The sequence below is a fragment of the Seriola dumerili genome, unplaced genomic scaffold (genome assembly GCF_002260705.1).
Source record: "Seriola dumerili isolate Sdu_G_001 unplaced genomic scaffold, Sdu_1.0 BDQW01000011.1, whole genome shotgun sequence".
Classification (NCBI taxonomy): Eukaryota; Metazoa; Chordata; class Actinopteri; order Carangiformes; family Carangidae; genus Seriola; species Seriola dumerili.
The window spans coordinates 6,494,712-6,521,126 of NW_019174266.1; the positions used below are offsets into that span (position 1 = coordinate 6,494,712).

The 26,415-nt window shown below is 41.6% G+C and overlaps 1 protein-coding gene across 1 annotated transcript; it reads right to left on the reverse strand.

Annotated features, from left to right (window-relative positions):
* Positions 1-3,646: 3,646 nt before the first annotated feature.
* On the reverse strand, positions 3,647-24,648 carry tnfaip8l3 (TNF alpha induced protein 8 like 3). The gene is made up of 2 exons (XM_022748955.1): positions 24,330-24,648; positions 3,647-4,782 (listed from the first exon to the last, which is right to left on the reverse strand). Exons 1-2 carry the CDS (start codon positions 24,373-24,375, stop codon positions 4,220-4,222), a joined length of 609 nt encoding a protein of 202 aa, XP_022604676.1. The 5' UTR covers positions 24,376-24,648; the 3' UTR covers positions 3,647-4,219.
* Between the last annotated feature and the right edge of the window lie 1,767 nt (positions 24,649-26,415).

Genomic DNA, 26,415 nt, shown 5'->3' on the forward strand with positions numbered 1-26,415 from the left:
CATGAATGTTTACCGTCGCCATGGCAACGGGTGTCCCTGCAGTCAAGTCTTGTAGTTTTGCTTATAACATGTTCCAACGAACACATTTGTCATGTTTTGGTGTCTACATACTTCTGGTCATATTTAGCTCTCTGTGACTTCATTACCATCCTTCCTGTCCCAGCTCACTTGATATACTTGACTACCATTGTACTCCATTTCTTTCAAACTCCATACCCCCATATCTTTCCATTTTAAAACTTGTAGTCTTTCGCCTCTAATGATGTTCCCTCAAGTGAAATCACTCAAGGCAATTCATCATAAGTGCAGACATATTTCCCAAGACCTGTACTAAACTCTGATGTGTAAAATCAGAGTTTCCTATTGAGTAAGCATGTCACTTAAAACACTTTTTTAAAAGTTTTGGAAGAATGATTTCTCAGAAAAGTTTCTCGGAGGCACCTGACCTGACATGCAGCTGTAGTTGGTTTAAATTGGTGGGGGAAAAACAAATACAAAAATATGAGAATCATTATCACCGGCTGTACAATGAGTGTGTGTTTGAGTGGAAAAGTGGTGGGGTGCATGGTTGACATGTTATTTATTTGTCTTCTGATGTTTTAAAATGCCCTCTGACTCTCTTTTGGGAAGGTCTAAACAAAGGCAGTCTCCTGAGAATAAGGCAGAGATGGGAGAACATGAATTTTCTCTTTATATCAGACCCAGAGGCAAACTGTTTGTAGGACTTCAAAGACTGCAGCAGTGACTTAAGGAATCATTTCAGAGGAAGTTCAGAGGAGGGAAAGCTTTTGATATGTCATCTATTTACAGCCCTTTTCAAACAGTATGCAGGGGACGTTTCATTTGTTCAGTGTTTTCCAAGAAACCCTCTGGTTTATTGGGACAAACAAACCTTTGTGTGGACACGTTGATTCATTCTCTTGTTCAGATTGCTATCTGTGGTCACCAGGCCTGTGTAAATAGGCCCCATTTGAAGTGCTTTCTTTGTTCCATTTGAACATCAGTTTTGACAGAGAAAAAAACCCCAGCTGAAACACAGTGACAGCCATTTTATAAACCTTGATATGAACTTTCTTCTGATTAGTTACACTGGTTTTTGTGACTGACAGCACATGAGAGCATCGTCCTCAGTGAAATATTGATCTGTGTTAAGAGTTACTTCACCACTAGAGGTCTATGCTTTCCTCTTAAACATAGTGGAGAACAAACAGTAGATACAGAAGTTACAAAGAATTATAAAAGGTGAATGAGGCTGAAAAATGTACAAAAAATCTCTACTACCCTGTTATTTAAAAAAAAAAATTAATTTATTTTGCATGCAAATTGGTTTTATGAAACATAATTTGAGTGAAGAAAATGCCTCTGCAGTTTTGTCAAGTTGCCAAATCTTGGTTTACAATGAACTTTTTTTCAGTTTTACTAGCTGTGCTATTTTTAGATTTTATCACCTCCAGGCAGCGACAGTGAACGAGCCAGTAGTTCTTTGTGGTCCTCACGGACATCTTGAATGGTCACATGTCCTGCAGTAGGGATCAAACATGTGACCTCCCAGCAGCGTTATCAACAGTTGGGCCTCTCATTCACCAGATGACTTTAACTGATGATGCTGCTGACTTGTTCCTCGCATGGCATCTTTTGGAGATCATTAAGCCGCGGGCCTTTTTAGTTCACCAACCTTCCTCAGCGTTAATGAAGAGGCATGTATTTTATGTTTTCTGTGAGTTGTGTGTGCTCTTGTTTAACTGCACTTGTGAGAAAATACTGAATTAGTTTTTGTTCATGTTTAAAGAGGAATTCCTCAGATTTAGCCCAGAATAGGTAATTTTATTGGTCATATCTACTAGTAAGTCTGTGAAAACAGTTTTATGTTTCCTGTGGCTCTGGAGGACATTGTTTTGGCTTGGAGACTGTGTTTATGACTTGGGGCATGGAGGGTGAAAGATTTGCACGCAATTTGGGTAAAAAAAAAAAAAAAATGCTCTTGGTTGTATTGTGGGAATTTTCGTATCCAACATTTTTAGAACTTGACCCACGCTAAAAAAATTAACATATCTTGGGCCATGTTGCTCCAGTTTTGATGTGTCTCTTTGAGTCTAATTTATTGCAGTACTAATGTGGCGAACTACCCCTTTAAGATTAGGTTTAAATTGGGGTTAAAGAAGGAGGTTTGACACTTTGGAAATTGTGTGTATTTGCTGTCTTGCTGATAGATGTTAGATGTGACAACTGATACCACTCTCAGGTCTGTCCATTAAATATGAAGCTACAGGCAGGAGACCACAACAGACAGCACATTAATTAGTGAGCTTCAGAGGTGCTGGTAGGGGGATTTTTTTTTTTTTTTTTTTTACCTTTAGACAGAGCTAGGCTGGCTGTTTACTCATGTTTTGTATCTTCATGCCAAACTAAGCCTGCTGGCTGGTAGCCTGATATTTACAGTACAGACATGAGAGGTGAGTCAATCTTTTCATTTAACTCTTAGCAAGAAAGCAAATATTCACCAAAACATTGGAGTATCCCTTTAAGTGTAATGCATTGTGACAATATAGAAGTTTGCTTAGAGTGAAACTTTGGTGTATGATACCGTGCTGAGTCTGACCTCATGTAATGATGGAAACATGCATATTAATTCATGTGCATGTGCTGTAGCAAACTACTATAGTGTTGAGTTTTCTTGCAGCCTTTTAGACTATAGATAAAGAGACTTTATCAGCCTCTGAAATCCCACTGCAGTCAAACCCAGGAAAACAAACAGAAAATCAAAAGGTATTAAGCCTATGTCTGTTCTTCCAGTAGCAGATAATCAGGACTTATCTACATTATGAATTATGTGTTGGACACACTTTATCTCGCCCTCATGTCCACATTGTCTGATTTAAGAGGCTGGAATCAGCTGGATTTTGTCCTGCAGCAGGAGACAAAAAGAACAAAGTGCAACAGAAGTAAATAAATGGTTAATAATATGGATGCCACCTTTCTGTCCACTAACATTTAAATGGACTGTAACTATATAAGTAACTGTGTGTGTGTGTATGTGTGCGTGCGTGTCTGTGTGTCTGACACAAGAACATGGGTACAAGTGGGTGGGTGGTCTGTCTGTTTTGTGTTTCTGAGACAAGGAGGAGACATTAAACCGGACTTCTTCTCCACTGGCTGCCAAATAATTCAGCTGGAGTCACACCAAGCCACCAGTAATATGTTTTCCTGGACTGCGGAGCAGAATAGACCAGAGGGCATCTAATGAACCAGAAATGACAAATCACTGATTTTCCTGCTCATTTCAAAATGTGTGTTGGCATATTTATGCCTGGCGTGCATGTGAATCAAATGGATGGGAACGCAGCGGCTTAATGCACCATTTGTGGCTTATTTTCCAGATCTGGTCCATCGGTGCATTTTCAATCGTGGCTGTTTCCCCTTAAAAAGAGGCAGCGAAATCTTTGGGTATTTTAGTTTCAGTGAAAATGAAGCATTATTATGAGAGTAATTGGATTGCATGCAGGCAGATGATTGTTTTCCTTCATATGTTGTCTCAGAAATGAGTCAGGGGAGCGAATTATTACTACCAACAAGAAGGAACAAACCCATCTGTCCTATATTGTCTCCCAGCTCACATGGAGGTGTTGTTGTCAAAAGAACTGCAAAATAATGTTTACAAGAAATCTTTAATAAAAGACAAGTGTTACACCCTTGTAGAGAAGATTGACACAGATACATGATACACACACCATGTCATAGTTTGTCTTATGTACAAACACATTATTCAAGAAAATCCCATACGAACACATGTGCACACACACACACACACACACATACCCACACACACACACAGAGGGACCAATCACTACTACTGATAATCTTCCATATCAAAATATACCTAATGTATGTTTTTTTTTTTTTTTTGGTACAGTACACTTTTGCAGACAAAGGTGATCACTTGGAATGCATACAACGTGAAACAGGCTGTCCCAGTGCGCAGCGATGATCCACTGAGTGGAGAGACAGTCTAAAAAAATTTCCCTCACTGAACCACAGCATCAGGATGTTACAACTAGCTCCATGGAAATGGATGCAGCAGACTCAGGAAGATGAGAGCAAAAAGAAGGCAGAGGATGTGAGTGGTCAGGGGTGAGCAGGTGAAAAGGAAATAGATGGAGGCAGGCGAGATCAGCAAGAAAGGGAGAAAGAGCTAGAAGTGAAAGAGGTCATGTGTGAGAGGTTAAAGCGTTCCTTCATCCAGCAGTTTGTTGATGCCGTTGCAGATCTTCCTCAGAGAGAGTCTGTACTCCTCTCCGTCCCCGTACAGCTCGGCCAGGAACTCCCCGTGGGCAAAATGGTTGAAAACGTGATCGATGCGTGCATGTGAGCGAGCTGTCAGGTGCTGCTCGACCAGGGTGTGAAGCAGGTCCCTGCACTCCAGCAGGAGCTCTGACAGAATATTCCTGTCAAAGGTGTACTCCACCTCGTAGAACGACACCGCCGTCATGGCCGCCTGGTTCATCTTCTTCTTGAAGCGCTCCACTGTGTCCAGCTCGTCAGAGCTGAACTGGTGGTTGCGGTATAAGATGCCGATCTTCAGAGCAATCTTGATGACGTCCTTGATGATCTTGTGGGCCTCCTTCTTGCTCTTGGTGAACTCCCGGCTCGCCTTGTAGAGCTCATCCAAGATCTCGCTGCTAGTGTCATCAGTCAGCATGTTGGCCACCACCATGGTCGCCATCTTACTCAGGATCTTCTTCTGGGCCTGCATGGCCAGGGAGCGAGAGTTAAAGCTCTCCTGTCCTGAAGAGAGAGGAAAAGAGGGAGACACAGAAAGACAAAGGGTGTGAGGTTAGTCTTAAGGTCAGAAATCTTGACTAGCATTACTTATTTAAGGGAGCAGTGGACTGAACAAACAACAGTGGAATAATGATGTTACTGAAGTAGCAGCTTGTCATGCCCTGATACTTATACTACTGATACTACAGTATTAATAGATTGTTTTGTCCACTCGGGGGCAGCAGAACAAGCTGGAGAGACAATATTCACTACTATCACCTTATACATGTGATATGGTGAATTGGCATTTATTTGGAGTTATGTTTGTGTCCAACTGATGAATGTAAGTCTAATATTCACTTTTCTTTTAGCTCCATTTTGTGTACACAAACACCTGAGACAAATTGGCTCTGTAGCTTCTAAAGGCTCCACTGTGTTTACCAGCTCGTCTTTTCCTCTGGCTGAAGTGATTATTTTATTTGTACGAGTGAAACCTGGTGGGTTTTTTTGGGTTTTTTTTTTTTTTTTCCATAAATACAGTGAATATTGGAAACACAGTCCCGTGGAGGGTGACTTTGTGGATGACTATGCTCTTTAAGTAGTAGCAGGGTGTTTGTATTGTAAAAAAAACTGCGGCTCTGTACATGTTATTATTTTGGTCTTCTACCACCACCCTTAGATTTAAATATATTTACATGTAGCAGTTGGCCTCCATCTGGACAAAAAAGCTTTTGAAACTCTCTTGCCCCTTTGCAATAATAATAGGATCCTTCATTTTTTCCAGTTTTCACTCACATTACTTTTTCCTTCCATGAAGAACTCTGTGTACCAAAAAAGTCTGATCATAAGTATAGATTTCGTAGTTATTCAGAAGACGGCGCTGCTTTTTTGTTTCTTTAACTAACTTTAGTAGAACAAGAAAGTTGGGAGCAGTATTTAATGTCATCTCAATAAAGAGCACAGACTGAACAAGTGAAAGCTGAGTAGATGAAACGCGGTGCAGCCACATTCTACGGCAGGGCGGCGTCCTTCCTGGAGCTGGCAGTGGTGCGGCGGGCTGACTCTGGGAGGAATGACTATCTGCCCTGGATAACATCAAACAGCTCTACACAGATAAGATCCTCTTTGCACACTGTTTTTGTACAAACTGAGATTGATCACAGTTTTGCACTATGTCCCACTGCAGCCTCAATCTATCATAGAGGAGAACATCAAAGGCTGTGTGTCCTCATACAGCGATACCAGCAGCCTAACATGTGTCTTTGTGAATGTGAGGAGTGGGAGGACGGAAAGGGGTTTTATTTAGGTGCCACCCAGCTACAAATTACACACCAGATAACTCCTATTATGATTAAAGCCAAGGAAAGGGGCTTCACTTTTTCCTCCTGTTCCTTGGGCACATTGTCAACCTCCTCCTCCTCCACATCTATGTCCAGAGAGAGACGGAGAGAGAGGAAGAGAGAGAAAAAGAGAGAAAAAGAGAGTGTGTCTGGGGGCGTCATTGCCCAGTGGGCTTAGCACATAACAGCAGATGAGCCCAAATTCAAAGAGGAACACCTGCTTTGTTGTCATTATAATTTTATTAAAACAGACAGCTATGTGACCATGCAGAATTCACACCATTGTCACATCATCAGCTGTGTGTGTGTGTTTGTGTGTGTGTGTATTTTAAGTGTACACATACAAAAGAGGTTGAGTGCTGCATAACAATTGGGAGAAACCCAATATGTGGCGTTTCATGTGAATGTACAGAAGTGACATTTCATACATTGGTCTGAAGCTAAATGACATTTCATGTACATATAATTATCTCACCGTGACATTTAACAACTAATAAGGCAAATGTCTTTGTCTACAGTCCTTTCCCCAATACAAAAGATCTAATGATCCTTTTTTTTTTTTTTTTTTTCACTTCATGAGAGTGGGAGTGAGAGCTATTGTATGTTAGACAAAAGTGGTGTGAGTGGATGGGTGCATATGGAGATGTCAAACCTGCAGAAAGAACTCACGAGGATTGTTTAACTCTGAAAGTGTTAAAATCAACATTTCCACTGTTTGTATGATTTTTAAATCTGCTGTATAAACAGACGGGTGAAATGAATGATTATATCCTCGTGTTGAAACACTGGAAGTCAAAAGAGCATGTGAGCTTTAATGAATGGAGAGAGGAGTCGGCTTCTTTTGAACAGCTTATCTACAGAGTTAATAATAGTCTATATGGGGACCATATCTGGGAGCAATAGGTAGAGATGATCGCCAAGATATCGATATTCACATATATTCCATTCCTGTTTTCCATGTATTTTATTAGTCTATCTGTTTGAATCTTTCATGTGTTAAATGTGTGTTTGAATAGTGAAAAAGGTATATCCTTGTGAGGTAACAATAACTTAGAACTCATTGACTAGGACTAGGAGTAAGATTTCCTTTGTTTTTCTAAATGTGCAAAAGCAGTTTGAGTGAAAACGACAGTTACCAATTTAGTCTCTAATGTTCCAGCGTGTCATCTTGACTGTAATCCCCATAAATACACTCACCAATCAGTTCCTTCCCAATCTCATGATGCTCTTTAAAGTAATCACAATGTTTTCTAAAAGTAAAGTTCAATCAAATCTTTTCCTATTAGGAAAACAAGTTAAAAAGCAAACTGAAAGCAAATAAACTCTTATTAGACATTTACAGTTACTCATTTGGCAGACGCTTTTATCCAAAACGACTTACAAGGGGCATCACTAAAGCTTCAGGGCAGTGGGAGATCTTGGCATAAGTACTAAGCACTACATCTACTTAATAGGTGCAAGGAGATCAAGTAAAGAACTGCACCGAAAGTGCATACTATGTGCTACTTAGGCATGTTAGGGTGTTGGAGGTGTTAGGAGAGAGGGTGCACTCGGAAGAGATGAGTTTTCAAGAGATTCTTGAAGATAGAGGGACGCCCCTGCTCTGATAGCATTTGGTAAATTGTTCCACCATCGGGGAACCACAGACGAGAACAGTCGTTGCACTGCGATTGCCTTGTGTGCAGGTATTCCGTCTGAGACTGACTGTACCATCATTTCTGCTTTTCTAGACTGTATTTGACTGTAGTGTAGAGCTACTTGCTGGGTTTGTCCGTCTACTGGGCAAAATAGTGAACACTGGGTCTATCAAAGCTTTTCTTCCCCTGGCAACATCCGTCTGCAGCGGATATAAACAAAGTTAATGAGAGAGATGAGATTGAACCAAACCCTCTAAGTTGTAGGTCATAGAACCAAAACAATAAGCAGAAAGATGCTAAAACTCTGCAGAGCTGAGGGGAGTTTCAGAGTTAGCTGGTAATTCTCTGTGTGTTCACTCTGAGTGACTCTGTTCATGTTACATGTCGTCATTTGATCGATTTGGTGATTTTAAAAAAATTGATTAGTGCAGCTTTAGGTGAATTACAATGACTAATCTGAGAAAGTAATCAAGAAATGCATGTACACTAAAAAACAAGTAGGGATTAGTGGAGGATATATACTGTAAGTTACTGCTCTGTGTCCTTGGATGTGTGGAAGGATGATGAAGGATGTTAGTGGTGCAAATCTATAGTCACCGACACATTCAACATCTGTCGGGGAGAGACGAGTTAGTGTCTCATCCCCTGCAGGCTGCTGTTTAAGATGTAAACTATATGCCGTGAGATGATGAACAGATAACAGGCATGAATGCTTCACAACAGTAATACAGTAGGTTCCATGATATTTGAATAGCAACACCAGGATATATAACTGGTTTTCATTAGGCTGATCTGTGCCTCTCATCAACAGGCTCTCTTTGTCACTGTCATTTCCTGTTTCTCTGAAGCAGCTCTTTGTTCCAGTGAGCCTCTGATATTCAGAAACCCAACTGGATAGATTTCTGAAACCCTGGCACACTGATGAAGGTGACAGCTTGCTCCATAAAGCCGGCCTTGTCAGACCAATGGTCGTGCAGGCTATTTGGTTTTGGATCCCACCAGTATGTGTGACCAGTCCCTCTCTGAATGAATTTCTCTTCTGTGCAATGAAATAACCAAGATCTGTGATTATCACTGCGAAGATGGGTTTAGGTTATAACTGAGAAGAGTGCTGCATGAAAAGGAACGGATTGGATCTTTTCTGTTTTTAGTGCAGAGCTAAAACTGGGATAATTATTCTTCTGCCACCCCCCACCACACACCCTGGAGCCTTTTTCTGAGGACCAGCAGGTGGCTATCGACTCACTTGCCTCGACCCCTGTCTCAATCCTGTTTGTGCGTCCCAGAGTGGTGAAGAATGTAAGCAAAGACGCAGGAGTGTGGGGGGGAAAAATACTGCGAAGAACGGACACGAGGCTGCTCGAGGTGTGAGTCAGAGTGGTGGTGGGTGATTCAGAGTCTGGCTGGAGATTTTAGCACATACAGTAAATAAGGGTAGATGATTATAAGGGTGCACATGAGAAGTCCAAGCTCTCTCGCACACTCACGTACAGCCTGTCACCCAGAGGCTGAGATGAGTGACATGTATGAACCAGGGTGTCAGAATGAGTTAGAGAAGAGACCAAGCTGTCGGGAGAGATGGCCAGACAACTGTCCATCCCGTCACTTATCTCTCTCCTGCTCTCACACTTTCCCTCCTGCCTGCTTGTTGCTCTCTCCGCATCAGTTGTCCTTAAGTGTAACGGTTTCACAGAATAAAGTGGGTTCTCTGTACACTGAAAACAAACTGGGAGCAGAGTTCTCCACCAGTGTAGGGCCAGTCGCACAAGCCATCAGCCCATCAAAGCGGTTACATAAGAGTGTTTTGGGAGTTGGTGAAGTTTACTTTTAACATCAGGATTAGTAAGGTGCTCGCTGCTCTCTGGCCGCGGCTGTTGACTAGACAGTCTCTCTTTGTTCCGCCTGATGTTTTTAGAAGGCTGAGTCAACAGTTTCTGCTGCGCTGCATCAGAACATACATCCAGTGTGGAACATGGAGACCAGCCAAACCTGCCCTGCTAAAGGTGGCGCACTGCAAAAAATGTCCATCTGGGCTCATTTATGTTCTTTTCAGTCACAGAGCCTTGTATCAAGGCAGCGACCATTTATAGCAAAATGTCTAAAAGAAAAAACAAAGAAAAGGAGCAGCAACAAGGATTCTGTTGGAAAATGAATCCCCCTCTTAGAGGAGTAGATCAACAGTTTGGTTAATATGCTCATTCCTTTCTGGCGCAGAGTCTGATACAAAATATAAAATCGATACAGATACGATAAATGTAAGGCTACAGCCTGCAGTTGTTTATATTAGCTTAGCACAAGGACTGACTAGCCTAGCTCCAAAGGTGAGAGAATCCGCCTACATGCATCTCTACAGCTCTCCAAAACATGTTGATAGTTTAGTCCAACAAAAACAGAAATGAAAAAATTACAATTTCCCATTTTATGGATGGTTATGTGTTGGATTATTTCTTGGCCAATAACTTGCAGGAGTTTCTGCTGGTTGCCTGGCAACTGCTCAGGGCCAAGAAGTCCGGCACATAACCCTACATTAAACAGCAAACTTGTTTTTTTCAACTTGCTTTTTTGTGTTTTTTGTGCTCATAAGTGGAGTTGTTACTTTTGTATAGAGCCAGGCTCTTGATTTCCCTCTGTTTGCAGTCTTTGTGCTAAGCCAAGCTAACTGGCTGCTGACTGTATCCTTATGTATTATAAATAGATATGAAAGTGGTACTGAACTTCTGAGCTAACTCTCTGCCAGAAAGTGAAAAGGCATCTTTGCCAAAAAAGAAAAAAAGTTTTGCATTAATAAACGGTCACTGCACTGCACATGAACTTATTTAAATAAGCAATTCTTTTAGCACATAGGGAGGAGGCTGGGCTGGTGGAGAGAGCTGTAGCAGGAGCAGCACTTAGAGAATCAAATGTCAGGTTATAATGTCCGTGCTGTCCACCTGCATTAGTGTGTTTGGATATGACTAGTCACTGAGCCACTGATATTGCGGCATGAATGAAGCAGCTGATGCCAATCAATCAGCAAATACAAGCGTGACTTCGGTGCCCTGCTTACTTATGCTATGCTACATATTGCATGCTTAGAATCATTGTGGTCTTTCTGAGTCGATTGAAATACCAAGAATCAGTCGTTTGAAATACCATATGGTAAAACCTCTCTAAACTACAGATCACCACAGTATCATCTAGAAAATGAATTAAAAAGAAAAATAAGTAGGCTTTATTAGTTAAGTGAGCTGATCCTGGCCCATCAGTAGATGTGTTATTTATTTCAAGTACTCGACTCGACACCAGATGAAATGATTCGCTAATCTGGACATTTTCTGCAGTGTGCTGGGCAGCTGGTCTGTGAGACGGGTCCTGAGGCTTGTGTTGGTCTCATTCCAGAGTAACCAGAGGAATGAGCCATTAGCAGGACCAGCAGCTAACACCGATGAAGACCGACTGGCCTTTACCGAGTCAACGCTGGAAGCACTTGTGGGCTTATCAGCCGGAACGCTGCAGGACATGCATGTCTGACTGAAGTGTGTGTGTGTGTGTGTGTGTGTGTGTGTGTGTGTGTGTGTGTGTGTGGGGCTTTTTTTGTTTGTTGGGCTTCATGTCTCGACAACAGAAAAAACAACTTCAAGATCATCGCAATCTAGGAGAAAGACTACTTATTTATAGTGATGATCAAAGATATTGATAGAAATAACTGAACTGATCTGTCTTTAGCCACCAACCAGCCAAGGTAATTATTAAAACTAAGATAAAAGCCAAGCCAGTTGAGATGTGTATATATTTGTATATACAGTATGTAAAGATGAAGTGAATAGCATGTGATGTACTGTTTAATAGAACCAAAACCTGCACATTATACATCCGAGATGTATAATGAAGTGGTAGTGATGCTGACAGTTTGATGTAATATGGACAGTGGAAACTATTTTTGTTCTTTTCCGTTTGTTCTTTTTTTTTTTTTTTTTTTTTTTTTTTTTTTTTTTTTTGTCATCTGGAAATATTAAACTGAATCTAATTTAAAAAACATTACAATTAATTTAATTTATAGAAATTTATAGAAATAATTCATATGAATGAACAAAAGTTAAAATAGTGAGACATAATATATATAATGCATTGTATAAGACAATATATGGTAGTATGTAACATAAACAAATGCTTTTTCAGATATATTTGAGAAATCTTAATTACCACAAACTACCACATATACTCAAATATAAATGAGCTAAAATCAAAACAAACAACCAAAAACTATTAAGGAACTAAATAAGCTAGGATATCTAGATAAAAACTAATTGAAATAAGAAACTAAAATACCCCTTGCCTGGAGAGCTCTGAATTTACTTCTGCAGCCACTAATTAGATGGTTTTTTTTTTGCTCTGATTTGCCTGATCCTGACTGTATCAGGTTTCATACACACACACACACACACACACACACACACACACACACACACACACACACACACACACACACACACACACACACACACACTTGATCAGAGCGTCTCTGTTTGGGGTTGCTAATGACAACATGCTCATGTTTAGTATTGGACAAAACCAGGTCACTCTGTGCACAGGTGCATGGGATGGTTGTTTTTTTTTTTTTTTTTTTTGTCTTTTGCCAGATAGACACGGATACATACGTTCACCACACGTGCTTGTATGTGCTCACACAACAGACAAGGTGTTCGTACGCAATCTTTCCAGTATGGTTGGATATTAGCATTAATGAGCATTTCACAGTCAAAAAGGGAAAAGAAGAAGAATGAAAAGCAAAAAAGAAAAACTGCTCAGCACCTGTGCGTGTCACTTCTTCCTCTAAACATTATTAGTTCAAACAACCAAACTGACAGACAACCTAGAACAAAAAGGCAGGAGAGGTTTGGGGTGTTTTTGGTGAGTGACAAAAAAAAAAGAAGCTATTGAGCTCTGCAAAGCTTCCTCATACCCATTTGTAGCCATCACCAAAATCCCTCACTGTACATTTACTTTCCATCTGCAACCTATTTTCCATTCATAGGCAGTAATGTATTGTATAACTGAATAGGCTGGCTATCTCCAATCAGTGGTTGCCAAGCCATTCTTTGCACCCTGTAAAAGCTAAAATAGCAATAATTTTCCAGACATTTTCCTCTTCAGATATTTTCTTTTATAAGGGGAGCAGCTGCACACTGCTAATCCCCTTTTACCTCATGTGCACTGTAAAGATGGACTTCTGCAGTAGCTGCATACATTCATATTTCACACACGAGACGGCCTTTAAAGCCAGCTTCTGTGCTCATGCTGTGGCAAGAAGTGCAGGAAAAGCCTTCAGTAATAAAAAACTCTGTCATCCATCAGCGCTGCCATTTCACAGTGTAGTGTAAGTATCAATACCTACAAAATGTCAGGGGAAATTCTCTTCACAAAGGAGAAGAAAACAAGGATGACAGCTTGACTTCCTCTTCTTTTGGCTTGGCCTTTTCCTTTAGCTTTGCTTTCCAATAAGGAGTCGCTGCAGACTCGCTCTGGCTGCATATACAACGCTTGAGGAAAACAACGGAGTGGGTCATTCAGCAATAGCAAAGGGGTTTTTAATAGCCTGCAGGGCAAGGGTTAACCAAGCCTGAGAGGAGAGTGGACTGTGGAGTGGGGAGCAGAGGATGGTGTGTTGTGGCAGCTGGTACCAGAGCAGAGCTCGACTAGTGGAGCTGGAGGAGAGGCGTGTTTATATTCCAGTGTCACTCTCGAGGCTGCAGTCTTCTGATTTGTTGATTTACCGTGTTTGTCAGTTCACTTCTGCGCTTTCACTTCCACACACACACACACACAAAAACATGCAAAGAGACATATAGTAAATGGAGTAAATAGAGTATCTGAAGATGTATCTTGATGCAGGCCTTCATACACAAGAAAGGAGCTGCAGAAGTATCCAGGCGGTGGAATAAATTTAGGTTTTTTTTTTTTGTCATTTCATGTCTCTCCTCCACTCATTCTGGACATGCAAAGGCTGCGTATTGGTGTATTTTTGACTCCCACTGCGCAAATCAGAAGATGACTCAAACATACCGCCCCTACACACACTCTGTCTGATGTAATGCATGCGTGTGTGCGCGTGTGTATGTGTGTGTGTGTATATATCTAGATGAAAGTAACTGGGGATGATGAAGACAAGAAAGATATGGGTTCTTCTGAGAGACAGAGAGTGAGACATGGTACAGTGTAGTGCCTTGATGTGCATTATTCATGACATGTAAAAATCTGACTCTGAGCCAGTTTCCAAAGGGCAGTCAGCTGCTGAAAGAGGTCATTCACCGTGCCATTAACAGCTGCTCAGGATGTAGAGGGGCATTCAGACCTTTAGGGTTAATAAATAACTCCATTTTAATACTTTAATGACTTTCATTTGTGTGAAGTTAGTTTAAAGTTCATTCCCTTGTGTAGATGTGGATCTTTTAGTGTCCCTGGCTGAAACTGGAATGGACAGGTTACAGCCAACTCATGCTTTACTGTAAGAAAGTGTAATAGCAGGAAATACAGATTTATCTTGCTCATAGATCCCCAAGGCTTGTAAAAGGCGCTCTGTTAACTGAAAATCATACGACAAGACAAATAGATGTTATGAATTTTTTTGTGCAGGTGTTTCCTGTCTCAGCTTGAACTGGGTTTATATTTGTCCCAAATGGGGAACATAGATGGGGTTAGGTACAAAAACCACATGGGAAACATAAATTCACGTCAAGGGAACATCATAAAGTCCAAAAATAACCAAGAAAGCAAACAAATGGATGCTAGTAAAAATAATAATGTTAAAGTGCTTCATTTATTTTGATTTAAGAAATGCAATAAACAGCTGAATTGGGCGGGTCGTGTCTGACAGTATCTGAAATTGACAATCCAGCCACTTCATGCAGCGATTTTGCCAGGTGTGCAAAACTGTTTGTCAGATTTGAACATCTCTCTCTCGCTCTTAAAAAAAAAAAAAAAAAAAAAAATTACATAACTGCTTCTGTCCGTGTTTGTGTGAAGAAAAGAGGAAAACACAGTGAATGCCTTTGAGCAAAGATTGTCCAAATGTGTGCGCTATTATTCCCATATTTAAACAATTATCACGTCTCACACCTCTCTAACATGCGCTCCAGTCGGTCTTTGACTGTGGCTATTCTTAACTTATAGAAATATTTTTGCTTTCCGGCTTTCACACTCATTTGTTTCAAGCATACTAAAACTTTAAGAGAGAGTCTCATGGATGTTAAGAGAGATTTGGATGATGTAGATCGGATTACTCTGGATAATATGCAAACATTTGCAACGTTTCTGTGATTTACAAAACCTCAAATAAACCCCTCTCAAACATTTTCTTGCTCCGTTCTTGACTTAAGAGTTAGTCAAAAGAAAGATGGATTTCATTGAATGGGACAGTCACAACTAAGGCATGACAAGCAGCGTAAATGAAGATGGAATATGGTAAATGGACCAATGTATTGGTTATTGGTCATCATTGGAATACATGGGGGCAATGGGCAGCAAAACAAGGTTTGAATCGGCATTTCTCACAAATGCATAATGGAAGTCACAGAAACAAACCTGTTGGGTTTCACAGTAACAGCAAACTGATGTGTGTTAATGTGGCTGTAATGAAGAGGTCTGATAATAGTGTTTGAAACGACTAAGTGTGTTTATCCTAGGACTGGTCTAAGTGTCTCTACTATGACTAACAATCCAGGGAAAAAGCACTTAAGAGCCCCTCTGATTCAGGAGGGACACAAGCACAGATTGCCTTTAGCTGCTGCACAGCCTTATTTAATGCTCCATCCCTCATCTCTTCCTTTGTCTCTCTCTGTCTCTTAGTTTTAATGGCCATGTCCCTGTAGAGCTGAGCCGAGGAGATGAGGCGAAATGAGGCAGTGGCAGGAGATGTCTGATTGATTAATGTGCCGCTGGCTTGATCGCCTGTCACAAGGAAACTGGAGAGGGAAAAGTGGGTAGAGAGAGAGAGAAGGGGAGAGAGATCAGCGATTTGACCTCCACCTTTTAGCTCTGCCTTTGGCTTGCATCACAGTCACTCCTCGTTATTAAGACCAGAGAGGCTTGTTGGTCCACAGAGGATGAGAAGTGGTATACAGGACATCCTGTTTGGGCACAGCGTGGACTGCAGGGCCCTGTGAGTTCCCTGCCCTTTGACCTCTCCTCTGCTGTAAAGCTAATGTCTCCACCAGCTGTGGTTCGCTATGGTATGCCATTGTGCAGCTAAAGAGCCAGGCCAGGCTTGGTACACAGGAAGTGATGCTTTTTACTTTTTCAAAAGCAGTTTGTTTGGGATACAGTGAAGAGGAACTGAATGGATAACCACTGTGACTATAAACAAAGACAGGAGCTCCAACTACAGCCAATCTTCACTGAGGAAAAAGGCAAGGAAACGAGAGAGCATAGAAACTGCTGTTTGATTGACATGTGATCGCTTCAAAATGCAGCTGTGGAAGAAAGAAAATGTAGTCACTAACCATCTCACGGAATTATTTGATTCATAAAAGACTGGCACTCTATTTATAGAAAGTTGGTGCAAATGTGTGGGTGGGTGTGTTTGTGTGTGAAATGTAATGACAGACTGTGAGACTGAGGCCTAATAAAAAACACAGGAGGATAAAATACTGGGGCTTTCCTTACTTTATCTGGTTTGGAACCCAGACAGAAAGTTTGCTTAACTTTTTCCATCTGAAATAAAGAAACAGCTATTTACAGAGAGAGAAAGTGGGCGAGAGAGGGACGGGGGTGGGCAAAGCTGGCAATATGTACATTTTCATTTCACACCATTCAGTCAAGATTAATAAACGTGAACTGGAGAAAGCAGAAAGAGCAGATATGTTTGCTTGAAAAATACTCTGAATTAGCACAGATGAAAACATTCAATCACAGCTATTCTGAACGTCTGCAGATGTGTCACTTCATCTAAAAGGAGCGTGGAGGAGTGATGGAGAGAAGGATGGAGGAGGTGGGGGTGTTAAAGAAAGAGAGGTGAAATCATATGTCCGTATTTTGATTGTCTTGCTCCTGTCAGAGTCCGTTTACGTCAGACAGACGTACACAGCATCAAAGACATCTTCTCACCCTCTTCCCATCTGCAGCTGTATTAAGCGCCTAACTGTAGCACACGTCTTTGTCTTACATCCGTGAAGCTCTCTTCCCTTTCTGACTGTCTCTTCCTCTCTGTCCATTTCTCACCAGATTTACAACACTGAGCCGAGCGTGAGTGGCAAGGAAGTAAGTGTTTTCCGGCCCTGGGTGAGTTGCTCCTCTCATAGACCTCGGCCAAGTCTCAGCATGCTGTGGCATCGTTTACAAAGAGACACACATGTGCACGCAAAGACCCACACGCACAATCATCCGGGCCTTGCCAGCGTTTCCCATAACTCTGGCCTCCTGGTTTGTTTACTAGTTCACCCGCTCTGAGTGAGTTTACGCAAAAATGAGGCGCTGGGAGGCTTCGGTTCATGAAGCTCAGTCAGTCATTGACCTTATATAGAGCTGAAGCCCCAGTCCCTGCTGAGCTGTCTTCTCTACCACTGGCATCCACAACACGATGGGTTTCTATAATGACAAACACGTCACTAGTTCTCTGTCCATAACCTATGTTGCGTGGATATTTACTATACTGGACAAGAGTTTCTTTAGTACAGCAACCCTGTCTCCTTTTTGGCCAAAATAACTGATCTTGCAGTATAATGTGCAATCTGCTCGTAGTGACTACAGCATGATAACTTTTTATGATTATGTTTAAATAAACGATGGATGGATGTAGAATTATGTTTTGGCACTCACAGCACTTGGTTAAGGTTGGTGAAAGATTGCGGTCTAATTTAATACAGAAAATGTTCAGTAACTTCAGGCACAACATCATTTAACCACCATCTTTCACTAATCAAGGTGCTTTTGCAGCTTAAGCCTAACAACAGACAGGACCGTGGATGCAAACCCTGGTCTCTGGTGTGACAGTCGTAAACTCTGAATGCCCACCATACATCCCAACCACCTGCTGATGACTCCGGTGCAGTTAAAAATATATAGGACTTCAATCATTAAAAAAAAAAAAAAAAAAAAAACATATCTGAATGTAATCCAGCGATTTACCCCGAACGCAATTTCTAACTGACAATGATTTTGTTTAGCAGTCCACAACTACAGTTCCCATGAGGCTTTGACAGCAAGCCAGTGGCTAATGGGATGCTCAAAGGATCACAGTGACATTTGTAATCGTGCAAATTACAAAAAGTACAGCCCACATTAAATGCATCCGTATGTCATGCAGTTAGTTAGTTGTTGTACTTAATTGCATTTTTAGTGGCCTTTAGTGAACACCAACACCAGACCATAGCAGCACGTGTTATAGTAGAACTGAATTATATCAGAATGTGGATCATTAACCTCATGTTTTAACGTTTTTAAAAAGGCTAAAGAAAGAAAAGCTGATTTATAAGCTGAGTTATAGAAGCTAGTGGAACAGCTGCTAGGTGACTTTTGCTATACAACAGTTAGCATTTAGCATGTAAAAAGACTATGTGTAAGTTTTCTCTGCCACTGGATGTGGTTTCTTGACAGCAGAAGGATGGTGGTGATTGTTGCATGACAAAAGGTTATAATACACCCTCCGAGCAGCACTACGTATTCACGGCAGATTGGAGGCTGCAGTGGGTCGCTATCGGAAAGTGACGAGGTGGGCTGGGGCTAGCTGGTTAGCATGCTAACTTCAGTTTGAAGAAAAGATGTGATAAAGACGAGTTAACATTGGCGTTGCTTTCCACCGCTGAAAACTGGTGTTGGGGAGTAAAGAAATTAAGTTTGATGCTGAACTCGCGACGTTTGATCTAGACTAGTAATGGCTGTTAATGCTAATGTTGGCCATGTAGCAATAGAAAAATGTACAAATAGGTCCTTTAACAACTACAGCTCCAGTGGATGAGGTAATGATAGCATCACAACAGCGTCATATAGCGTCATATATTGTTGTTTCACTCCCAGAAGACTGATGTTTGAATTCCAATAGCCATCACAGTGATAGATGCTGAAGACAGATGACATAAACCCTCAATGAGAAATCAACATGGAGTTATAAACATAAGGGGAGCAAAGGTTAGCCAGGAAAGGGGGCAGGGTTTCTGCTGTCTATGCTGCTTCAATTAAAATGTTTCTCCTGCTTTGATTGTAGTTATAAAATTGGATGTACTTTAAACTTTGGCCTTGGAGGCCCTCTCTGTGCATGACACACTTAAGTGTAAAACCAAAGTGCTGCTGCTCCCTTGGCTGCCAACCCACCACTAACTAATGACCAGGAAATAACTGTGGTTCACACACACACATACACGTTCACATAAACACACGCTCACTTTTGTAGATTTGTTTCTGACTTTTAGTGACTACATTCCTTCTTTCAGTTTAACCCTCTCCACTACCAGCTGGAACTGAATCCTTCCATGAGTTAATTTAAATCCCAGTGAAATCTCTCTGTTGCAATTATTGCCCATGAAATGTCTAAACCCACAAACATAATTGCCATATTTTCTACTTCTAACTGTCCTGCTGCCTCCTACCTCCCAGAAACAAATAGTTTTAAAGTAATAGCAGCTTAAAGTGATATACTGCTCCACTAACTGTTGTGATACTGTATATTATGCTGAACATGGATACTCTACTTTTTCCTACCACAATCTTATAGTGCTATAATCAGCACAGCTATTTGAGTTGTGCCACAGTTAAGTGTGAAAAGCTCTGTGTGTAATTGCCTCCCACTCTGACTCATTTTCTGTTGCCTCTTTGCTTTCATCATAGGTAAGTGGCAGCGGAAAAGTCTCCATTTAATTTGAAATAATCTGCATGGTAAGGTCATGTTAGGAGACAGTAGGTAAGAGAAACCCAGACTCCAGTGGTTTCCACAAACGCGTCAGGCACTAATGGCGAAAACTTGTGCGAACAATAAAGTCTAAGTTGAAACCACAAACCAGACCTAAATAAAGAAACATCCTTCCTCAGAAATTTCTAGCAATGATTATGAAATTAAGTCAACTCAAATGACGAAATAAAACAACACGCATACAATCGCCTGTATCACAGCGCACACACGTACAGCATTCATAGGTCTAGATACCTGTACAGGCTCAATGCTCCACTGACGCCAATCCAGCCTTCCCTTAATATACACTTCCCTCCCTCAAACAGTTTGCCTCTCACACCAGACGCCACTAGCGACTATTTGCTCTGCTTCGACTGGCCCTCCAGTAAAACCACAGCCTTCTCCTCCTCCTCTGAGTGTCTATGAGGCCTTGTCAAAATGCCTCTGTGGTCTAAGTCCATGTTTCAGTAATGGCTCAGTCGTGGGGAAACAATTCTCTTTCCAAATGTCCCACAAACACTATGAAATGCCACAGTATTATTTTGTCAGCTCATGCATGTGCATACAAGGGAAAATGCACTCACACACACCGGTCAGGGACCTGGACCTGGAGTTTTAGGATTTGTCTTTCACTGCAGCTAGAGGAAAAACCACTTTCTCCTGAGTCGCCTTTTCCACTTACAGCTTCACTTCTGTTTTCTTCTTTTTTTTTTCTCAGTTCATGTTACAATTTTCCAGAACCAGCTCCTGGTGTCTCGTTTGTGTGTGTGTGTGTGTGTGTGTGTCTCTCTCTCTCTCTCTGTGTGTAGAGGACTAGGGTGCATTGAGCACTCCCCATCTGTGGGCCAGATTAAAGGCGGAGGAGAAAAAAAAAAAAAAACTCAGAGATGCATGTGTTGTGAGAGCACAAGACCAAGGGAGTGAGCAAGAAGCGTGTGGGCATTGCTTCAGCGTGTGTGCGCGTTTATTGGTGTATGCGAGTGTTATAGTGTCTGCAGGGCTCGCCTGCTCTGCTTGTCTCTCATGTGTAAAGCATGTGGCCGGTCTGCCAACATGGCAATCATGAAGAAGAAGATCCCCTCTGATTGAATGATACTCCTTGTCGTCTCTGATGCAGAGTTTTGAAGTGTTTGTGGAAGTGTGCATTTGAGGCAATTAATCAAGGCAACAGAGCTGTGGAGTGTGTGAGTATATGAATATGTCAGTGCTGAAGAACATTACCTGGCTAAGGATTAAACGTCAGTTGTGTCATCAAACAACATCTGCAGTTTTTGTGTTTATAGTAGAACCACAGCAACAGCCCTCATGCCCTTCTGAATCTCACAGCTGTTATTACAACAGCCAAACAGCTTTTCTCTTCAACAAGTCTGCTCTATATATCTGAACTCTTTAGAAATCGCTCTGCACTTGGTTATGGTGTTATAGCCAGTCGCATCACCGTGATGAATCAGCCAAAAAGTAGACCGTGGGCTGATTACTCACTGTCCTCCAACATAATGTCAAACTAATGTAACAAATAACTCAAACCAGAATGCAGGATTTTGTGCAAATCATTACTTCCTGAAGTATCAGTTTGTGGTGAAATGCAAGTGTCCAGTCTCTGCTGCGCACACATTGTGTGATGTGCTCTCCAACAGTCCTCCAGCAGAGCAGGTGTGTGAACAGTTAGCCTCGCTTTGACTCATAAATTAGGTGTGGTCGTCTCCAGTCCACCACAGGAAGGAAAGACAAGACTACTGGATGAATCAGTTTGTGGGTATTGAAATGGTGAGCGGCGTGCTCGCTGCATGACTGGGTGACTGGATGATTATGGGAAAAAATGTGAGCTTTTGTGTGTGTGTATATGTGTGTGTGTGGGGGTGTAGAGTCTTAACTGTATTTCTTTCAGAGTAGTTACTGTACAGTAGTGCTCAGTGTATTGCTGCTCTTTGTGCTTCAACACGACAAAAGCTACAGACACCTGAGTCTCACGTGATCACCTGTCATAAACTATACTGAACAAGTCTCCCCTGAAACAGTTCTCTTGTGCTTTTTGTAAATTTTCTTGCATTAGCGGGGGGAAATAATTGGATGAACATAAATTATGTGACGTCACGCTGAATAATTTCCACTTAGGCTGAAAATTCAACTAATAAAAAAAGCTGTCACTGCAGGAGCATCACCAGCAAGGACCACATCTTGGTGTCAGCCCTGATTAATCCAAGTACAAGACATTTTATGCAATTTGAACATTTTGTACCACAACCTACATTCACCTGAGGGGAGAGAGAATAACTTTTCCACCAAAATAAAATACGCCACACTTGTTTTTGCTTTATCCAACTACATTTGATGTTGTCTTTATTTTCAAGACTTTTCAAGAGGACATCTCTGATAATGATTTATCTATGGTATATCTATTGCCAGTCACCTAGCAACAAAGTTCTCATGACTTAAACCACTTGAACTCGAGCCATAATGCGTTGCCTTTGACTTCCTATGCTGAGAATACAACCTCATGAGCTTCGCTTGCAGGCAGCATAACCTGCGGCTACATGAACCGAGGTCAGGTGTGTTCTCTGGGGGCTTTTGTGGGGCATTATGGGAAATGTAGAACTGATGAAAAATACAAGATAGGGTGAGGGGATGTTGGTGCAACTACAAGTGATATAATGTAGGAAATATTACTAATATTTAAAAAAAAAAAAAAAATGTATCTAAGGGTGAATTTAGAGAAGCAGAGAAGTCTAGAAAATGACCAAGTCACTCTCTAACAACAACTAACAGTTCAAGGGCGGAAAAGAAGGCTAAAGGGTCAGAGCCACCCGAAACAAAATACTTCAATATTTACACTGCTGAAGTTTTGTGCCAGAATACATATTAAAAGGTTTAGGATCAATCACACATCCCTCATCCACATATCCAGGAATAAGGGTCATGTTTGTGTACAGCAGGGCTTTCAAAATAAACCTGTTTTCAAAATACATTTGCTCAGGTTTTGTTGGGTCATTTGACCTTATAACATGAGCCATTCCAGTTTTTTTTTTCCACTGACAGTAGACTGAAGAGTAGAAGCTGCAGCACAACCACAAAGCACCATGCATTTTGGGTATGAGTCAGACTCTTGCTTTCTCTCGACCGGGAAAAATGTCATTCTGCTTTTGCTCTCACATCACCCTCACCCTTTTCAACATGTGTAACATAGTTCTCATAGGCCGAAGACAGGCAAGCCTACAAGAGTTAATTCCTCTTACACTGCAAAGAGTTGGCCACTTTACATCGCTGGACGCTTTAGCAGATCATGTTTCCATGATTTACCTCTGGCCCAGTCTCTGGAAAACAGTGTACATCACTTCACATGAAAGTGAAATGGATAAAGCGTCTGTCTCTGCAGATTGGCTTGGCCATTCTGCACCAATGCTTCATATGACAGTCCTGGTTGATGCTTTAACCTTGATCTGTCTGCCTGAAATTAGCTGATGACACATATATGCCATCGCCTAGCGAGGATGTGTCTGAAGCTCATATTAAAGTTCCTCTCCCTTTGCAAATGGACCAAAAGACAGACGGACAATGGGCCAGATGGACAGACAGATGGCCAGAGTTCAACAGAGCATCATTAACATATAAAGCTCCAAGCTGGCAAATAAACAGGCAAACAGCCACACCATTATCAACTTTATTAAACAATCATTACCCGGGGGCAACAACATGCCCTGATAAATTATACATTCATCATCGGACACCTTCAGTATAGTATAATAGTATCCAAGGGCAGTCCGTACACACACGTGATGGAGGAGCCCACAGTTTCTCTAATAGACGTTAAACTCATGAAGTGCGTCAGTGTGAATATTTACAGGGATTACATCAAGGAGCAAAGAGGAAAAGTTTCAGTTCTAGGTGACATACAGTGCAGGTATTTGACTGTTCCAGTAAGCTGCGCCGAGTTATGAAAACCTCCTGGAGACGCATTTGATTCATGATCTTTGAACTCAAACTTATCTCCAGGAGACTGTTTCATCTCCTGACTTGAATTTTCCACAGGATCACAGTTCAATGAATTTGCCCACAAGCTTGGAATGCTGGGAAATATCCAGTGGGAGACTCCTAACTTTGTCTGTGTGTGTGTATCTGTATGTTTAATGCGCGAGTCCAGCTGTTAACTCGCATTGTTGCAATAAATCTTTGCTCTGTCCTCAGTGAACTGTGACTCTAAAACATTCTCATTATCCCTGAGTGCAACACTGAGAAGAGAAGGATTTTAGCGTTCAGGGAGGCTGTGCTCTCTTCTGTAGCTGGACGTGTTGATGAACAAACTGGCTGCACGTGTTGGAGCTTGCCTGTTCCTGGTGGTGACTGAGCCGGCTTTCATACGCACACTCAGCGAGGCTCTGCCAGTCACCAGCATCAGAGTGTCCACGCTCACAGAGCTCACAGCGGCAGCTATGGGCTACAGATACTGGATAAAGTGTGAAAGACTCTTACAGCTGAAAATGGTGGGATTCTTGACTTCAGGTGTTAAATTAGTATTCATATGTGTAGGCGAACTGCTGATCAGTGCAAGGAGTCTGCATTGTTAAGAAAATAGTAAAGTTGATGAAGGTACAGCCTCATAAAAATGCTGAAAACGTACTGGAAATCAGGAAGAAAGAACTCACTGGCCATCTGGATAACTAATACAGTTCAGTTTGTTTGCTTAAGGTCTAGTAACCACATCATGTCAGAAACTGATGCAGAAATGGTCTTGGGGCTTACCTGGAGAGAGATCTCCGTCACTCTGCTCTCCGGAGTCTGAATCCATCTTCCCCTGGAGGACACTCGGAGGCTGCAGAAGCTCTCTGATTCCTCTTTCTTAATGTTCCCTTTCCTCTCCAGGGAGTCCTCCGATTTATTCACCCACAGAAAAAAATAAAAATACAATTTCTTGTATTTTTTCTTTTCTCTTCTGGCGAGATAAACTTCCTCTCCCAGCCTAGATCACTGCAGCTGTGAGAGGAATGCTACTGGGCTGATTTGCTGAGCTGTCCTCCTCTCTCTCTCTCTTTTTTTTTGCTCTCCTTTCCCTTTGCTCTCCTCTCTTCTCCTGACTCCCTCAGTTTCCCTCTCCCTCTCATCTACTTACCCCGTTTCTGATACTCCCTCCCCTTGCTCACTCTCGGTCCGTCCCCCTCTCTGTTTCTCCCTCCCTTGTCCCTTCCACTCAGTCCCTCCTCCTCCTCCTCCTCCTCCTCCTCCTCTCATTCGGTGCTGTCACACTCGGCCTCTTCACGCTCTCTCCACTCAAACTCTTTCTCTACCTCTTTCTGTATGCTGTAAGTGCCGTCTCTTCCTCTCTCTCTCTTCCTCCCTCTCTCTGTCTCTGGGTAAGAGTGCTGCCTGTGTTTTAGCAGAGCAATGGGAGAGAGTCATTCATGGCAACTTGAAATTCATCTCCAGCAGTAAAAAATCCCATGACCACTTGTTACTGGCTGTTTATAGAATCAGTCAGATAACAATAATGTGGTGGCTGCATTAAGTTCAGCCAAGTCTTTGTTTTACTAACTACAGTAATCATTGAAGGGATCTGAAATGTTTTGGATCCTTTAAGTGTGATGGGAAAGTAGTTTTTGAGTTGTATCAGATGATGACTCATGAAACTTTACATTCTTCTTTCCATTGTACTAAGTGTTTACAATACGTGATGTGTTCTTCAAAGCTGTGAGAATTGCAGCATCACGTGACTCTGCAGTTCCCCTCAGCTGTTTCACAACTTCGCTGTTTTGGTTCACTCTCACTACCCATGTCAACTTTGTTTTCCAGCAGCAGACAACTGTTTTAAAAGAAGAAGCTCTCATAAACCAACTGCATGCAGCAGACAGCAGATAAAGTTAATGACTAGCTGGTGACCACAGCGGAGCTTTTTGCAGCTAAATAGCCAGATAGATTTCCCCAAAATTCACTAAAATTAGAGAGGATATTGGATTTACACTCTAAATTAAAGGAGCTATTTGTAAGATTCGCCATCGCTACGTAGCCAATTTTAGCACTAACAGCTGTTTACTTACCAGTCTGGAAGAAACGTTGCGAGTTCAGCATCAAACTTCATTCTTTTAATCGCCAAACGCTGTCTGCAGAGGTGGAAAGCAGCCATCTTACTTTGCTTCTATTTCTATCATTTCATTTCTTCTACTGTAGTTAGCATGCTCACCTTCTTTCTGATACTGAGTAGCATCCAGGCTGCCCTGAAGAAGCAGTGCAGCTCAGAGGACGTATTATAACCTCTTGTCTTGTAAACGCAACGGTGGCTGAAGGTCTTGGCAAGAAAGTGAACAGCTGTTAACGCTAACGTTGGCTACGCAGCAATAGTAAAACTTACAAATAGTTCCTTTAAGAAAATTAAACAAACAAAAATGAAAAAACAAAATACACCAACTCCAAATTAAAGATGACATTGGCGTCACAAGGTCATAGGCTATGTCTTTGTTTATAGCTTTTTCTGCTGCCCCCAAGCAAACAAAGAAAAAGAAAATCTGCTTTCAATGCAGTTATTGGTAATAATTTTTGCAATATTTGCTTAAATTGACAGATAATGGGCAAATCACAAAAAATGTTTATAGCAACAAAATGTCAGGTTTTGGCATCAGAGTCAATAACAGCTTTGGTGACTCACTTCCACATTTAACAATCATGCAGAGAAAAAAAGTTTGTAGAAGAACAATTTCTCCACCAAATGAAAGTGGCAAAGTTTGTGTTTTAGGTAAAGGTTGTGATTTTCACTGGACGTCTCACTACAAAGCAAATCTTACTCTGTTTCCCACAGCTGAAAACTATAAAGATATAGAGGAATTCTGGGAAATACTGT